The sequence below is a fragment of the Halichoerus grypus genome, chromosome 4, assembly GCF_964656455.1.
Source record: "Halichoerus grypus chromosome 4, mHalGry1.hap1.1, whole genome shotgun sequence".
NCBI lineage: Eukaryota > Metazoa > Chordata > Mammalia > Carnivora > Phocidae > Halichoerus > Halichoerus grypus.
The window spans coordinates 144,581,766-144,599,937 of NC_135715.1; the positions used below are offsets into that span (position 1 = coordinate 144,581,766).

Genomic DNA, 18,172 nt, shown 5'->3' on the forward strand with positions numbered 1-18,172 from the left:
CTGAGACTTTTCTATTTTGGGGGCTCCTCCTCCTAGTCATTCTGTTGATGGGTGTTTGAGGAAATGTATAGAGTCCAAATTATTGACCAGAACCCAAGCAAGATGCACCTGTTTTCTTGGGACCTTAGGGTTGCTGGCCTCTTGTTTTCCCAGCCTGTCTTCTGCGGCAGGGGCCTGCCGCACTGTTACTCAGGCAACCCTGTTTGGGCGGTGTTGCCCTGCCCCCCTGTGGCGGGGGATGGGCTCAGTGGGAATCAGTCTTTGGGGCTTTTGTTCTCTGGCGGCTTTCTGCGTCTCTTCCGTGAGTCAGAGCAGAAGAGACCATTTCCAACCCTCTGCCTCAGAGCAGAGAGATCGCAGTTTGTTCTTCAGTGAGCTCTCCAGGCCACACTGTCTCCGTTTCTGTCCGTGCTGCTATAAACTTCAGCGTCCTGGGTTGTGCGCCCCTCTGCAGCGCTCCCAGTCCTGCCTCCAGGTCAGGGCACGTCTCTGTCCTTTGTGCTTCTAAAACTGCCAGCCATTCCCAATTCGCATGTGCGCGACCCCGCAGCTCAGGGTTTCCATCCCGGGGGCTGCAGTTCCCCCGCGCGACCCCGCCACTCCGGGTTTCCACCCCGGGGGCTGCCCTAAAGTCCTTTCCCCGCCGCTACCGGTCTGCGAGTCTGCACCCCGTCTGCAGCGCGTGAGGCCGTCGCTCACCGGCGGTGTAGGATCCCCATGGCCAGACACCCTCCCGCTGCCGTTTATCCTCCGATATCTGCCTCTGGAATCATGGCTCCCCACTTCGTACCTCAAAACCAACCGCCTGCAATATTCTGTTTGTAGAGATCCAGATCTTCTTACATCTCAGGCTGGTTTCGTGGGTGCGCAGAGTGTTCTGGTAGATATCCAGCTCAATTCCGGGGACCAGTTGAAATAGGGTCCCCTACTCCTCTGCCATTTTTCCCTCCTCTCTTGACCCTGCTGAAAATTTGATCTATCTTGGACTTTTGGCCTCCAGAACTGTGAGAGAATAAATTTCTTTTGTTTTAAGCCACCCAGTGTGTGGTAATTTGTTATAGGAGACACAGGAAACCAATATATATGTATATAATGTTTTGAGGCAGTGACATCCCAATACCAAAAAGAGGATTGGAGTATTTGTGTGCAACTTGGCATGGCATAGTGTTTAAAAAATATAATTACGGGCGCCTGGGTGGCTCAGTCGTTTAAGCATCTGCCTTTGGCTCAGGTCCTGATCCCAGGGTTCTCGGATTGAGCCCCGCATTGGGCTCCCTGCTCAGCGGGGAGCCTGCTTCTCCCCCTGCTGCTCTCCCTGCTGTTTCTCTGTCTGTCAAATAAATAAAATAAAATAAAAATCTTAAAAAATATATATATATACACACACATATATATAATTAGAATAAACCGTAATCTTATTCTAGGTTTGCGTTTGTTTTGGATACTACTGAAACAAATTACCACAGATTTATGGCTTAAAACAACTCAGATTTATTATATAAAAATTCTGGAGGTCAGAAGTCTAAAATATGTCTCTGTGTGCTAAAATCAAGGCATTGGTAGGTTCTTTTTCTTTTCTGTATTCTTTTCTGGAGGTTCTAGGGGTAAATCTTTTTTTTTTTTTCTCTCTCTCTCTCTTTTCCAGCTTCTAGAGTTGTCCATATTACTTGGCTTGTGGTTCCCTACCATCTTTGAAGCCTGTGCTAGCCAGTTGGACCTTTTTTATATCACTCTTTTCCTTCCCCATTTAAGGAACCTTGTGATTATGTGGACCTACTAGGTTAATCCAGGATAATCTTCTCATTTAAGATCAGCTGGTTAGCAGTCTTAATTCCATCTGCATCCCTTATTTCTTTTTACCATGTAATGTAATGTACTCACAGTTTCTGGATATTAGGATGTGGGCATCTTTGGGAGACCATTTTCTGCCTACCATATTGACTTTTTAAAAATTAGTCCTCAAAATTTATTTACTCTCATGCCAGACTAACCATAGTACCATTGGGTGGCATCTAGTTGTGGTACAGATAATATTTTATATTTTAGTCAAAACAGTAAAAGCAGATAGTTTTTAAAAATCAAACAGTACTTAAATACTTATAATGAAGTGCAGCATTCTTTAGCTTTATTCCTCCAGAACCAACCAGTCCAGATCTTAGAGGTATTCCTTTTGGAATTTACCTCCATTTATCTAATTGAGATGCTGTATTAGTTTTCTATTGCTGCTGTAACAAATTACCACAAATTTAGTGGCTTAAAATAACTCTATTTATTCTCTTTCAGTTCTAGAAGTCAGAAGTCCAGAATCACTGGGCTCACATCAGAGTGTTGATAGGACCAGTTTCTTCTGGAGGTTCTGGGGAGAATCCATTTTCTTTTTTTTTTTCTTCCTCCCAGCTTCTAGCAGTTACCTGTATTCTATGGTTTGTGGTGCCTTTTATCTTCAAGTGTATCTCTCCAGTCTCTGTTTCCATCATCACATCACCTCTCTATAGTTAAAATCTCCCTCCCTTTCCCTTTTGTAAGGGCACTCATGGATATATTGGGGTCCCACCTGAATAATCTTGGATAATCTTCCCATTTCAAGATTGTTAATTATATCTGCAGAGTCCCTTTTGCCATATAAAGTAAATATTCACAGGTTCCAAGTATTAGGATGTAGTCATGTTGGAGGTCCATTACTCAGTCAGCCATATGTGATTATGTTGCTAAATGATTTTCAGTTTTCAATATTGGTATATTTATCTTAAGGTAATTGGAGATAATCTATCTTCTCTCCCCTACATTACTGAATATAATTATATCAGACTTTATTCCTTTGTCAGTGTTTGCAACTATATAAACACTTTTTTATGCTGAACCAAATAGTGTAATTTATCCTTTCTCTAAAATTTTTATTTCTCTTTAAGTTAATAATTGTTTTTTTCCTGTTTGTCTGATTTTCTCTGTGCCATCTGCTCCCTTTATTTTAAGCAAATGTTGTTGCTAAGATACATATCTTTTTAAAAATGCTCAAAGATAGTTTCAAATACTTTTTTGTTTTGCTTTAAACTGAGAACTTCTCTCTTAACCTCTCTTTTGGCTGTTTCCTGTTTCAGCATGGTATACAGTTACCATCTTAGGACTTGCCTTAGCAAATTTCTAGATTTGAGCTATTTTCCCTAGATGATATGCTTCTTTCTTATTTTATTTCCTCATTTTGGTGAGGAACATATTTGAGTAGCTTTCTAAGAAAGCTTGTGAGGGAAATGAAATTTAAGACCTCATATCTGAAATGCTTTTTTTTCTGTCCTCACATTGTATTGCTAATTTGGCTCGGTATAGTATTTTGGTTCAGAATTTTGGAGGCATCATTCCATTGTCTTCAAGCTTCTAGTGTTTTGTGGAAATCACGTGTGGTGATGATTTCTTAGGCTTTGTATGTGGCCTGGTTTTGAAAAATTTAAGATCTCTCTATGGTTTTGTTCTCAATTTCACAGCTGTGCCTTGGTGTGGGACTTTTTCATTGTTTTCCTGGGGAATTAATGGATAGATCCTTTAAATCAAGACACTTACCTACAGTTCTGGGAAATTTCCCTGAATTTGTTTCATAATTGCTCTTACGTTTTTTTGTTTCCTTTTTCTGGAATTCCTTTTGTTTGTGAGCTCTGCAGAGATTTCTAATTTTCTCCTTTTTCTCCCTTACATTGTCTTTTATATATGTATTCTACTTTCTAGGACATATCTTTAACCTCAGTTTCCAACTCTCGTAATAATTTTTTATTTTGCCATTTTAAATTTCCAAGAACATTTTTGTTGTTGTAGTTCTCTAAATATACTTAAAAACATAATATCCTTTTCTTGTTTTATGGGTAAACTATCTTACCAGTGAGATTAATGTTTTTTTTTTTTATTCCTGCTCATATTACCTTTTTCCTTCTAGTTCTTATTTCTCTCTCTCTCTCTTTTTTTTTTTTTTTTCCAGTATTCTTTCTTTCTTGGTGGGGGTGTATTTAATTGAATGAGACACTAAAAAGGTACTTGGAATCTGTGCATGTATGTGGATCAACATTGGCTGGAGAGTGGAAATTAGTGGCTGTTTTGTCTCTTACTGGGCTTTACTGTAAGAGGAATGAACAGTCAGCTAGATTTTTGTTGGGAAAATCTCTGATTTCAGCATATGTAGGTCTTTTTTTCCTTCGAATTTAATTTCCCAAAGAAGAGTTCTTTACATTCAATCTTTATGTCTAAGCAGGTATTCTAAATATAGAAAAGGGAGAAGTCTCCTTTTCAATATGCAGACTTTCACTTAGTTTCCATACAGTTCTCTACTGTGATTGGACTCACTGGGTCCTGAGCCAGTAAGGTTCCCTTTCCTCAGATACTGAATTCTTGGTCTCTTGGGGGTGGAGTGACTGAAGGGTAGTCCTCTGGCTGCCTAAGATAAGGAAGGCCCTGCCATATCATTCCTTTTTATATACACTTTAAACAAGTTTTCCTTGATTTCAGCCAGCATCCTCTTTCACACCTTCCACAGTTCCTGTATTCTCAACCTGAGACTTTCTAGAATGACTGTCATTGGGTGTCTGACCGGGCTTAGAGATGAATACAAGTGTTCAGTTCGCCATGTTTGATTGGGTGTTGTTATATCCATTGTTCAATATACTCTTGGTACAATGAGTTTCTTATCTGAAAAGTCTGAGGAAACATTCCCCCCCAAGATTGCCCTTACTTCAGATGCCACTTGCAGATTTGGAGGTCCCCAAGGCTGCTCTCCATTCAGACCAATTGACTACAAATGCAGGGATTTCTCAAACCTACTCTTAAGGTTTGATAATTCATCAGAAAGACTCAGAACCCACTGAAAGTGCTATGTTTAAGGTTACGGTTTTATTATAGCAAAACAGTATAAATTAGAGCCAAAGAAACATGCATAGGGCGAAATTTAGGCGAGTTCCAAACATGAAGCTTCCATGACGTGTTACTCTCCCAGCATTGTTATGTGGTGCTTATACATGCAGTATTGCCAGCTAGGCAAGATTACTGAAGCCTTCATGTCCAGTTTTTATTGGAGTTTCATTACATAAACATGATTGATTGAGTCATTGATCAGATGGCTAAGATCAGTCTCCAGTCCCCTCCTCTGCCTACAGGTGGGATGATAGCATATGGCTCAAAGCTCCAACCAGAATCCCATGGTTGGTCTTTATGGTGTGATCTGCCCCCAGCCTGAGCATAAACTATCAAGTGCCCTTGAGGGGTGTGTGTGAATAACAAAAACACTCCTGTCTCTGGGAAAATAACTAGGGTTTAGAGGTTACCTCCAGAAACCTCAACAAAGGCCAGACCTCTCTTTGGTCTGAGGCCAAATTCTTTAGTACACATTATGCTACTTTGTTTCATGGTAAGAAGGTAACAACACTGCCAGAAATCTCTTTTTCCCAAGTTTCATATGCCATGTATCTGTTTAAAATTTACCACTCTTTTTATCTCTTGTTTTCATTGATGTTAGTGGCCTATTTTGAAATAATTGAATCTTTTCCTTAATTGAAGACATTTCATAAAGGGTAATAAGGTCTTTTGCCCTCTACTTTAATTTGATCTTATGAAGAGTGTTTGAATAGTGATTTACCAAGGGAGACACATTACAGTCCAATTTGATGTGGTTTGATAGGTATACTTTATTTTCATCTTACAAAGCTTAGCATGTGGGTACCAGAAGTCTGATTGAAAGGAAGTAAAATCAGTGGAGCAATTAAACATTAACAAGGTGGGGGGTAATTATGCTAAACTTATGTAAATAGTTTTAGATTATGTATAAGTAATTACATTTTTCAGAGTAGTTGACAGGGCAAAAATTAGATTGCTTATTTGTTTGAGACTTAATTTTGATTTGTTTTATTTTTAAAGGTCATAATGGTTGTCTCATTTTGAGCCTTCATTTAATTTCTTGCTTGAAGGTTATTCATGATGTAGCATTACTAAATTGAACCTTTTTAATGGTAATACACAACATAAAAAATTGGAATTGGCTTCAGATTTTATACTAAAATGCCTTTTACTATCTTTTGTATGTTAAAGGCATGTCTTTGTAGTAAGAACTAAATTTATTTAAGAGTATCTTTTGTGTGCTTTTGCTTATTTCCTAAAGGGATAGTTGATAAGTTAGTTGATAAGCAGACAATTGTCAAGTAGCATGTTCCATTTTAAATTGTCTTCATTTTAAAAATGTGTTGTACTTATTAAATGCATCTGTGATGATGAGGAAAAAGAATAATTGTTAAATGTATTATATCATGTATGCGGTTTGACTTTTTTCAACAAATTGTATTGTCTCTTTCTTAAGCATGAATTTGGTTTTAAAAGATAAATCTGTAAGACTGACCCATGTAATATACTGAGATTCCATTTCCTTCTTGTATACCTTTTCATTTTCTTTAGAGTTAATAATGATTGCATATCTTCACTTGTTTGATTGCTTTTATAAAAAATACTTGAATATTCATTTTTCAAGCTTTCTGGCTGCTGAGCTGTTTTTGTTAACCTGGTTACTTGATGACAGAACATAAGCAGTCAGTCTTGAGCATCTTACCTTGTTTTCTAGTAGTGTCTTAAGATAGTGTTCTGAATTAAATAGATGCTTTAATAATGCCTATAGATTTGAGGTGATCTGAAACATATTTTTCGGAAAGAAAGGCTGTGTTACTAGGTTAAATTAGATTAATTGTGGGTTTCTAAATTTGAGTCCAAATGAAGTATATGGATTCAAGTTGTATAGCATACAAAGAGTTAAGAATTTTCAAATCTTTAGGTGACCATATTTTTTTTCTCTTTAGTTAGAATCACATGGTTGCATTATAGTTTTTACTTAATTGGTACCTTTAACTTTTGATCCTGTTGAGAGTATAGTTTTGGTTTGGTACCATCTGGAGGCAAGAGTTGGACATCATTTGTGGAAGTCTTTTAGACTTGACTCTGAATATATTTGTGCCTTCAGTGTAAAAGAGTAATTGTACCAAGTACATCATTTATATTGAAGTTCTATATTGTTAAAAGTTAACTTTTGTGAGTTCTTATCTACCACTGTTCCATTTGATTATTGGAGTAACAGTTAATTCTTAGGGATATAATAACTAAGGGAAACATTTATTACAAGTTCCAGATACGGTTGACATAAAACATTGTTTAAGTTTAAGGAATACCGTGTGTTCATTTGACATACATATATTACAGAATGACTGTGGTGTAAGCTTTCAAGTATATAATACGATATTATTAACAATAATCACCATGGTGTTCTTTACCTCCCGAGAACTTATTCATATTATGAATAAGTTTGTACCCTTTGACTAACATCTCCCCATATTCTGCAGCCCCCGCGCCATAGTAACCACTACTCTCTTACTCTGAGTTGGGCTTTTTACATTCCACATAAAAGTGAGATCATACAGTATTTGTCTTTTCTTTGACTTCTTTCACTTAACAGCATGCACATCATGCCCTCAGGTTCTATCCTTGTTTTGCAAATGGCAGGATTTCCCCCTTCTCATGGCTGAAAAACATCCATGACATATATGTATCACCCCTTCTTTATGCATTCATCCACTGAGGGACACTTTGATTGTTTCTGTATCTTGGCTGTTGTGACTAATGCTGCAAGGAACATGGGGGTGCAGTTATCATTTTGAGATCCTGTTTCCATTTTCTCTGGATATGTACCCAGAAGTGGGATTGCTGGATCATATAGTAGTGCTATTTGTAATTTTTGAGGAACCTCTGTACAGTTTTTCATAGTGACTGTACCAATTTATATTCCCACCAGCAGTGTACAAGGATTTCCTTTTCTTCAAATCCTTGACAACACTTAGCATCTGTCTTTCTGATGATAGCCTTTCTAAAAGGTGTGAGGTGAAACCTCAGTGTGGTTTTGATTTGCATTTCCCTGATGATTAGTGATTTTGAGAACCATTTTTGGTACCTGTTGGCTATATGTGTGTCTTTGGAAAAATGTTACTCAGTTCCTCTGCTGATTTTTTTTTTTTTTAAACAAATTATTTGGTTTTTTGTTGTTGAGTTGTATGAGTTCCTTATATTATATATATTTTGGAGTAACCCCTATCAGATACATGGTTTGCAAATATTTTCTTCCATTCCATATGTTGCCTTTTCATCTTGTTGATGATTTTGTAGATGGCTTTGATAAGTATGGACTTTAACAATATTAATTAATGCTTCCTATCCATGAACATGGGATATCTTTCCATTTGTTTGTGTCTTCAGTTTCTTTCATCAAAGTCTTGTGGTTTTCAGGATACAAATCTTTCATCTCCTTTGTTGATTTTATTCCTATGTATTTTATTGTTCTTGATGGTATTTTAAGGGGGATTGTCTTGTTTATTTCTTTATTTTGTTGTTAGGGTGTAGAAATGCAACTGATTTCTGTGTGATTTTGTATCTTGCAACTTTACTGAATCCATTAATTAGTTCTAAAAGTTTTTTAATGGAGTCTTTAAGATTTTCCATGTATGAGAATCATTTTATGCGCAAAAACAGTTTTGTAGCTTTCTTTCCAATTTGGATGCTTTTTATTTTTTATTTTTTTCTTGCTTGGTTGCTCTGGCTAGGACTTCCACTAATATGTCAAAAGGAGTGGTAAGTGGGCACCCTTGTTCCTGATTTTAGAGGAAAAACTTTCCACCTTTCACCATTGAGTATGATGTCAAATGTGGGCTTGACATATATGGCCTGTATGTTGAGGTAGGATCCTCCGATACCCAAGTGTTGAGCATTTTTATCATAAGAGGATGTATTTTTGTCAGTAGCTTTTTCTGCATCTATTGATGATCATCTGATCTTAATCTGGCTTTTGTGTCAGAATAATGCTGGCCTCATAAAATGGAAACCAACATTTATTGAACCTCTTAAACATGCTCTTTCAGTTAATCTTTAATTATGTTGGATAGGTGTTTTATATATGTTTGTGTTTTGTGTTCCTCATATATAGAATGCAGAACATAGGTTCTATCTCATAGAATTGTTTTTAGTATTAAATATGAATACATGGAAAGAACCTGTAAGAGCACCTTGAATATAGTATAAGTGCTCAGTACTTGCTAGCAATTATCATTAATATTTTTATTGTTTTTGTTTTTATTTTTGTAGTAATATTTAGGAGGTGAGGTTCAATAACTTGTTCTAGTTGTGACAATAAGTAATAGAACTACATGTGAACTAACTACAAACCCATTTACTATCTTCCCTCTCATCTTCCCGTAATGCTGTCTACCAAGGTGAATGATTAGTCCAGGGCTAGCAACACTAGCCTTCTGCCATCCAATCCAGTCCTCTTCTGGTTTCCTAACACAATCACATATTGCCTTCCAAAAAAGCAAGATATTGTACCTTTTTCCCCCGTACATTAAAGATATTTATGTATATATATATATTTTGTAATTCACTAGCAGTTGGAACATGAGGATCTAAAATAAAATAATGATGTCCCAAAATAAAATTTGGAGGGCTGTTCAGGATTCTTTTTAAAATTTAGTTTGACCTTTTGAGTGTTATAGCTGGGGAGTAACTTGAGTCTCCGGTAGTACTTTGTTGTGGATTAACGGTGTGTCACTGTGACTGGTCATTGAATATGTTTGGTAAGAGAACTTTTTTTGTATGGTTCTGAGAAAATCATTTGGTATTCATAAATAGGAAGTTAATGAATAGGAAAACTCAGTTACCCTTTTTGCATCTCAGCTTTGGATTTGAATAGCTTTATTATTCATTTCCTAATAGCAGTTCCTGTAAATTCTTTCATTTATCAAGCATTTTTATGGTATATAGGATATACTCAACCCAAGATCAGCATTTACCAAAATACGTGTTTTATGAAGGTAAAATGGCATTATAGGAGATTTGGGGTTGAATAAAGTTAAAAATATTTCTTTATTCAATATTATCTTTCAGAGTTTTTTATGTGAATTGTAAATCTCCCATCAGGATAATATATATAGTATATGGCCTTTTATAAAACTTAACATAGTAGCTTTGTCCCCCCCCCTTTTATTTATTTTTTTTAAGAGCATACTTTCAGAGCTCCATCTGACTACAAACACTTTGAAATGATTTAGGTTGATTTTCAACTCAATTGGGAATTCAGGACAAATGACTAGGCAGCAGATACAGCAGACACATAGTTAGAATGTATTGAGCAGGGGCGCCTGGGTGGCTCAGTCAGTTAAGCGTCTGCCTTCAGCTCAGGTCATGATCCCAGGGTCCTGGGATCCAGTCCCGCATCAGGCTCCCTGCTCCGTGGGGAGTCTGCTTCTCCCTCTACCCCCCTGCTTGTGATCTCTCTTTCTCTCTCTCTCTCTCTCTCTCTGTCTCTCGGATAAATAAATAAAATCTTTAAAAAAAATTAAAAAAATGTATTGAGCAGAGAGCTTCCAGAAATCAGTAAACATGGATTGTGAATCATGTACAAGGCCCTGTAGTTGTTCTCAGACTTCTTAGTTTCAGGGTCCTTAATACTCTTTTTTTTTTTTTTTAATATATTTATTTATTGTTTTAGAGAGAGAGAACATGGGAAAAGGGGCAGAGGGAGAGAGAGAATCCTCAAGCAGACTTCTTGCTGAGCCCAGATCCTGACTCAGGGCTCTATCTCAACACCCTGAGATCATGACCTGAGCTGAAATCAAGAGTTGGATGCTCAACTGACTGAGCCACTCAGGCACCTCTTGGGTCCTTAATACACTCTTAAAAATTGAAGCCCAAAGAGCTTTTGGATTATAGCTGTTGATATTTACTACATTAGAAATTAATATTTTGCAGTATGTATTAATTCATTTAAAAGTAATTTGTTTCATGTAAACATAAGTAACCTTTTTTTAAAGTAAAAAATAACTTTCTATAAGAAAAGATTCTCATGAGAAGAGTGACATTGCTTTGTGCTTTTCAAATTTTAAGGTCTGGCTTAAGAAATAGCTGAATTCTCCTGTCTACTTCCATATTCAATCTCAATTGATTGAATCGCATTAAGTATCCTCTGGAAAGGTCCACTGTATACTCATGAAAGAGTGAGAGTGTAAAGGCAAATGAAACCTTAAAAATGACTATGAAAATAATTTTGACTTGACTGATCCCATGAGAGGGGTCATCGGGAGCTCTGGGTCTCCAGTGCACATTTGTAGAACTGCTCCCGTAGTAAATACAAGTGTTAACTACATTACTTCCTAAGAGCTCATACTTTGAATTTGGATTGCCTAGATTGTTAGAATCAAATAAAATTGTACATGTAAAAAATGGTACAATAAATAATAAAATGCCTGCTGTTCATTATTATTTCAAGATTTTTGTCCTGTTATGTCACTTTCGCTCAGTTTTCCATTGGCTTCCCACCTCATTTGAGGTAAAAGCCAGAGGCTTTATTTACAGTGGGTTGCAAAGGTTTTTTTTCATCCTCTGATTTCTTGTTACCTCTCTGTGTTCATACACTTGTTTTGACCTCAAATGCCCCTCCTCACTGTGCAAGTACTGGTTTTCTTACTGTTCATCAAACACCAGTCATATCCTTTCTCACAGCCTTTGTACATGATTTTTTTCTCCAGTTAACATTTACTTCTTCAGATATTGGCATGTTTTATCCTCCAGTTCCATTGGGATTTTGGTTTTTGGCTTAATGGCACCTCAGTGAAATCTTTTTTTCATTTAACCCTTCGATGTATGATATATACACATTTCCTCTCTTCCTTCTCTGCTTTATTTATTTATTTATTTATTTTTCTGTGGGAGTTTCTGTTTTCTAACATACTTTATTTACTTGTTTGTCTCTCTTCCACTAGAATTTAAGTTCCATTAGAGATAGGTGGGTTTTGTTTTTTGTTTTGTTTTGTTTTTGTTTTTGTTTTTTGGTCTAACTTGTTCATTACTGTATCTTCAATACCTAGAATATGCTTTAGTGCATTTTTTTTTTGAGAGAGCGTGAGCTAGGATGGGGAGGGACTGAGGGATAGGGAAAGAGAATCCCAAGCAGGTTCCGTGCCCACCGTGCAGCCCGACATGGGGTTTGATCTCACCACCCTGAGATCATGACCTAAGCCGAAATCAAAAGTCGGATGCTTAACCAACTGAGCCACCCAGGTGCCCCTGCTTGGTGCATATTTAAGTGCTGAAAAAATATTTTTTGTTTGAGTGAATCATTATCATTACTACTCTGAAGATGAAAGAATAATCTCTGCTTCTCAGAAATGTGTGGTCTCAGTAAGACAGTGCCTTTCAAATAAAATGAACATGTAAAGCATTTAGCTTGGCATTTTGGACATGTAGCAGTACTCACTAATTGGTAGCTGTTATTGAAGGATAAGCAAAGAAAGAACAGAATTAGACATTTCAGATAAAAATGACCTGAATAAAAGAACACTGCATTTACATCTCAGGAGCTAGGGTAGATACATTTTAGGGGAATATTGAAAAAACAAGGTTGGAACTATATTGTTCAGGCCAAGACATTTGGATTTTTCTGTAGGTAACGAGTTATTGCATATTTTTAAGGCAGAGGTGCTGTGATGACAGTGGTAGGTTTGGAAGATGAATCCAAATGGAAATCCTTAAGGTTGATTGGAAATCCTTCTGGTGTAGGCTGAACTGGAAATTAAAACATTAGCAAATTTATAATAACAAAACTTTTGCAAAATCATAAGTTATGCTCAATTATTAATGAGCTCTGAAATTATATGGTAGTATAAAATTATCATTTGATTACAGTTGTATATTTTGAACTATGTTTGCAGTTGCCAGCTTTTAATGTATTTTTTTCATTTAAAACTGAGATCTTTGATTTAAAATAAACCAAGATGTTTATATTGGTAACTAACTTACTAAATATACTAATCTAGGGCAAAGTATGTTTAGTCCAGCAAACATTGGTCAACCACGAAAGACAACATTATCTCCTGCACAGTTGGATCCTTTTTATACTCAAGGAGATTCTCTGACTTCTGAAGATCATCTCGATGACACTTGGGTGACTGTGTTCGGGTAAGGTTTCTGAATCATTTACCTTTCCAAAAAAAAAAAAACCCATCCCCAGCATTTATAATAAACAAACATACCAAAAAAAAAAAAAGGATTGCACAGCAAATGCTCATATATCTGCCAACCGGCTTCTACAGTTGTTAATATTTTACTTACATTCATTTTATCTTCCATTAATTCATCTTTTTTTGTTGGTACATTTCAGAGTAAGTTGCACACATCACTACAAATCAATCACCCTGACACTTCAGAATGTATATTATTTATTTTATTTTATTTATTTATTTTTTTAGAGCGGGAGGGATAGGGGAAAGAGAATCTTAAGTAGGCTCAATGCTCAGGGCAGAGCCCTATGCGGGGCTCCATCTCACAACCCTGAGAGCATGACCTGAGCTGAAATCAAGAGTCAGACACTTAACCGACTGAGCCTCCCAGGTGCCCCCAGCATGCACATTATTAACTAGTGTTCAATATTTGTATATAGTTTTTTTTAAATCATTTATCTGTTTGCCACTTCTCATATTCTTTTCTCTTAAGCATATTTGCTGGATAATGGAACAGGATTGCCTCTTTAGACTTAGGAATCTCCTTTCTTTGTAGTGGTTATTACTCTGCCCTTTTTCTTTTTTTTATTTGAGAGAGAGAGCACGAGTACGGGGAGGAGCAGGGGGAGGAGCAGAGGGAGAAGCAGACTCCCTGCTGAGCAGGGAGCCCGATGTGGGACTCGATCTCCGGATTCCCGGGATCATGACCTGAGCTGAAGGCAGACGCTTAACCGACTAAGCCACCCAGGTGCCCCTATTACTCTGCTTATATTGGACTTCACCAGTTTGGAACTATCAAATTGAATTTCATTTGTATATGTACATATTGTGTCACAAGGTTGGTACTTTATAGTTACAGGATATTGAGTATTAATAGAAATTGTACATGCCCTATATGCATTTTGAATAGATTTTTAGATTAAAAAAAGTACTTTAAAGCATTTTGGAGATCATACTGCATCATCTGCAGATGAGAAAACTGAGGTTTTAGATTAAGTGATTTATTCAGAGGTTTACATCTAGTTATTAGTAAAGTGTCAGCAAAAAACCTGAGGTCCTTTGATTTTTAAGCTGTTATTGTTCATACTGTACTACATAAGGTTTGCTTCTGAAAGTGTGATATGTCATACTGATATTGGGTCTTACTGTATTTAGTTTTGGGGTAAAAAGTGAGCTTCTTGAAGAACAATGCACAGTAAATGTTAGTGGACTTTATATATTCAGTTTATTTAAAATTTAAAAATTCAAAGGAATATATAAGAATCTACAGTGAAAACTACTCCTTCCTACTTTCCCCAGCTACAATTTTTCTCCCCTTTAAGGCAGTATTGGCCACCTGTTTTTTGTGTAACCTTCCAGAGAGATTCTATGTGTTATTGATCCTCTTTAGGTAAAAAATTGGGATCATCTTATTCTCCAGAAAGCCTATTCATAGCAATTGGATGGCTTCTTGATTGTTTTTTTCTTTTTTATGTTTAAATTTTCATATTCTCTCACGACATGGCTATGCCTTTGAACTTGGATGTCCACTCCCAAATCTGTTTTGGGGCTCAGTAGTAATGGTGTCACTTTTAAGATTCCTCAGTAATTAGATAAATTACTTGACGTTCTTCTGCTAGTCTTTTTCTTCATTTTTAAGATATACACTTTCCCACCTATTAATTTTCTGTTGGTTTTATGTTTTAGTAACCCTGTATATGAGTTTGATTGCAAGAACTGAAATGTTTTCTTCTAAGGGATAAAATATTTTGATCATTTATAGGGTAGTACATCTAAAATATGTATGTTCTTTCTTTGATAATTTAACTTTTTCCTGTTGATTCAGGGTCATCATGAAATGTTATTCATTATTTTAAGGGGTTCTTTTACAGGATAATGGAATGTTTCCACTCAAAGTGGTCCCTAGAGTCTTAGAATTTCATTTTATTTTTCAAGTACCTCCCTCACTTGCAACTATTATTTTTCTTTCATTTTTATTTTCTTCAACTCTGCTTTGTAGGCACTTTGCCTTATTTGTTGCTTTTCTTTGAGGTTACAAATCTTATATCCAAACATATATAACATAAAATAAAATTTCAGTCCTGAATGCAGTATTTTACTCATACGCATTTTAATATATGGACTTTATCATTTATTTTTGTGACTCAGATTTCTTTCCCTTAGGTTCTAATCCAGGTTCTTGATAACTGACGTTACTTGTTAAGGAAACTCCAGATTTTCAATTTAAAATAGCTTTATTGTTTGGACTATAAAAATAGTGTCTGATAAAATATTTAAACCATACAGAACTTGAAGAAGAAAATAAAAATCACAATTTTCTCAGAGATTTTTGGCTATTAAAACCTGGGTAACCATCCTTTTAAATGTTTCTATACCATTGATATTGGTACTGACTTTTCATTTTTGTTTCAGAACTAAATTTCTGAATTTTCAGTAGGTGCTCAATGTATAATAATATGAGTATATAATTTAAAATTCTTTTCCTCTTAATAACTGTAGTATACCTAAGTATTTCACACACACACACACACACACACACACACGCTCACACACCCTTGTAAAATATATGCAGAGCTGCAACATCATAGTTCTTTCCTTAAGGGTATGGTAATGGCAGTGAGAATGGAATTTTAGAGTTTTCATAGATGGAATCTGGGGATGGAGAAGAATGGCTGAGTCAAAACTAACTTTAATATATTTGCTTTTGGGTGATAAGCAGTGGTAGATTTAGCTGATATAGGGGGAAACAATGGTCAGGGATTTCTTATTATTCTGGTCTGTTATGGGAAACTTACCTTGAAACACTTATAAGTATGGTAATTTGCATTTGTATTTATTATGAAAGTTGACTGGACAACTCTTTTTTCAGGTTTCCTCAAGCATCTGCTTCCTATATATTATTACAATTTGCACAGTATGGGAATATCTTAAAACATGTGGTAAGGTTTACTTCATTTCAGTTCAAGATTTAGTCTGAAGAAAAATAAGCTGTAAATTGAGGGAAACTCTGCTGCTGAATATTGTCTGCTTTTTCCAAACTTAAAAGTTTTTCTTTCTTTTTTTTAAGTTTTCATTGAATATGTCTGTTGGAGTCTAGAAGGCTAGAAGTTGCATAGTAGTTGATAAAAAGGGATAAAGAGAGAAGATAAGAGAGTGAGAATTTCAGGCTCCACCCCCCCATTTCTTTTTTAATAGTTCACAGTCTTTTAACAAAAATTACGCCAAATATTATATTACTGTCTTCCAGTGTGAGCTTGTTTTATTGGAGATAAAGGAAAAGAGAGAAGTTCCTGATTTACAGAATTCTTAGGGCTTTTTTAACTTGTAGAGGGCTTTTTTGAAAAAGTATCTTACCTTACCTATAACAAGTTATAAATAACAAATCTTTTTTCTGTTACCAGGGATTGACTTACTTTAATTCCTACAGAAAATAAGATTGATGAATACAATTTTTAAAAACTTGACAGCAAGTGTTAATAAGACCTATTTATAAGGAACAATTATCTTTTGAGGTTACTTTCAGAATATTTGCCACATATCCTTTTTTTTCTTTTTTTTAAAGATTTTATTTATATATTTATGTTAGAGAGTGAGAGAGCATGAGCTGGGGAAGGAGCAGAGGGAGAGGGATAAGCAGACTCCTTGCTGAGTGTGGAGCCCCACCAGAGCCAAAATCAAGAGTTGGATGCTTAACCAACTGAGCCACCCAGGCACCCCAGTATTTGCCACATATTCTTTATAGTAGAGAATTGAGAGTTAGGTAGAAATTATTGAAATTGTTTAATAAGGGGTCGCCTTAGGTGGCTTAGTCGGTTAAGCATCTGCCTTGGGCTCAGGTCATGGTCCCAGGGTCCTGGGATCGAGCTCTGCATCGGGCTCCTTGCTCAGTGGGGAGTCTGCTTCTCTCTCTCCCCCTGCTCCTCCATCCTGCTTGTGCTGTCTCTTGCTCACTCACTCTCAAATAAGTAAATAAAATCTTTAAAAAGAAAAAAGAAAAAGAAATTGTTTAATAGGATTTTTGTTGAATCCTGCATACAGCTTGTTATGGGGCATCAAATAAAAAGTGGAAGCAGATATATATATATTTTTAAGATTTTATTTATTCATATGAGAGAGAGAGTACAGAGGGAGAGTGAGATGGAGAAGCAGACTCCCCACTGAACAGGGAGCCCAATTTGGGGCTCAATCCCAGGACCCTGGCTTCATGACCTGAGCCGAAGGGAGACGCTTAACCGACTGAGCCACGCAGGCGCCCCTATATCTTCATATATTTGTATTTTCTAATAGAATTCACTTTTTAGATTTTATGTATTTTATGTTTTAAGAGACAACTTCATTCTTTGCAGATGTCTAACACAGGAAATTGGATGCATATTCGTTATCAATCTAAACTGCAGGCCCGGAAAGCCTTAAGCAAAGATGGGAGGATTTTTGGAGAGTCCATCATGATTGGTGTAAAACCATGTATAGATAAAGTAAGTTATTGCTGTTGTAAGGAAAATAGCTTAATCTATATGAAGAGCACGAGTCTGAGCACTGACGACAGTTATGCCACTTTGCTTCACTATGCCCCTTTTTCTTGAGAAATGTGATGATGTTATAGTACTGTTTTCATGGGAAGCCAAAGATGTCACAGGACTTTAGAATTTAGAGATAATCCATACAAACCCCTTCATTTTACAGATTAAGAGGCCAAGAGGACTTAAATAACTTACAGAGTGGTTAAAGGTGAGACCTAGATTTTAGGTCTCTTAACTTCTCATTCTCTTGCGCAAAGCAACATCAAGTTCTTTAAATACTTTGAAAGAATGCTGCTGTTTCAGAACAAAAGGTTTCACAGGAATAGTTAACAGGGTTAACTATTAAAATGGCTGAAGCTTTTTATTAGTCATTTTTATTTTAAAATCTTTTAAACATATTTATATACCTATAAAATAATATTTAGCACAATTTATACTTTGTGGCTTGTAAAATCATGATCATTCTTAAATAATTATGCATGAACTTCTACTGTCTACCAGCACGGTGCTTGGTGCTTATATACACACATTAATGCACAAAAGCAGGCATGGCTCCCGTTCTTACAATCTGTGGTTGCTATAAAGTTATGTAATTATTATATT

At 36.1% G+C, this 18,172-nt stretch overlaps 1 protein-coding gene across 1 annotated transcript in view; it reads left to right on the forward strand.

Moving 5' to 3' along the window:
- Positions 1–18,172, forward strand: part of NUP35 (nucleoporin 35) — a 40,114-nt gene that overhangs the window by 19,145 nt on the left and 2,797 nt on the right. The window contains exons 5-7 of the mRNA XM_036072867.2: positions 12,867–13,008; positions 15,919–15,988; positions 17,396–17,524. Coding sequence (XP_035928760.1) covers positions 12,867–13,008; positions 15,919–15,988; positions 17,396–17,524 — 341 coding nt within the window. The remainder of the gene's footprint in view (positions 1–12,866; positions 13,009–15,918; positions 15,989–17,395; positions 17,525–18,172) is intronic.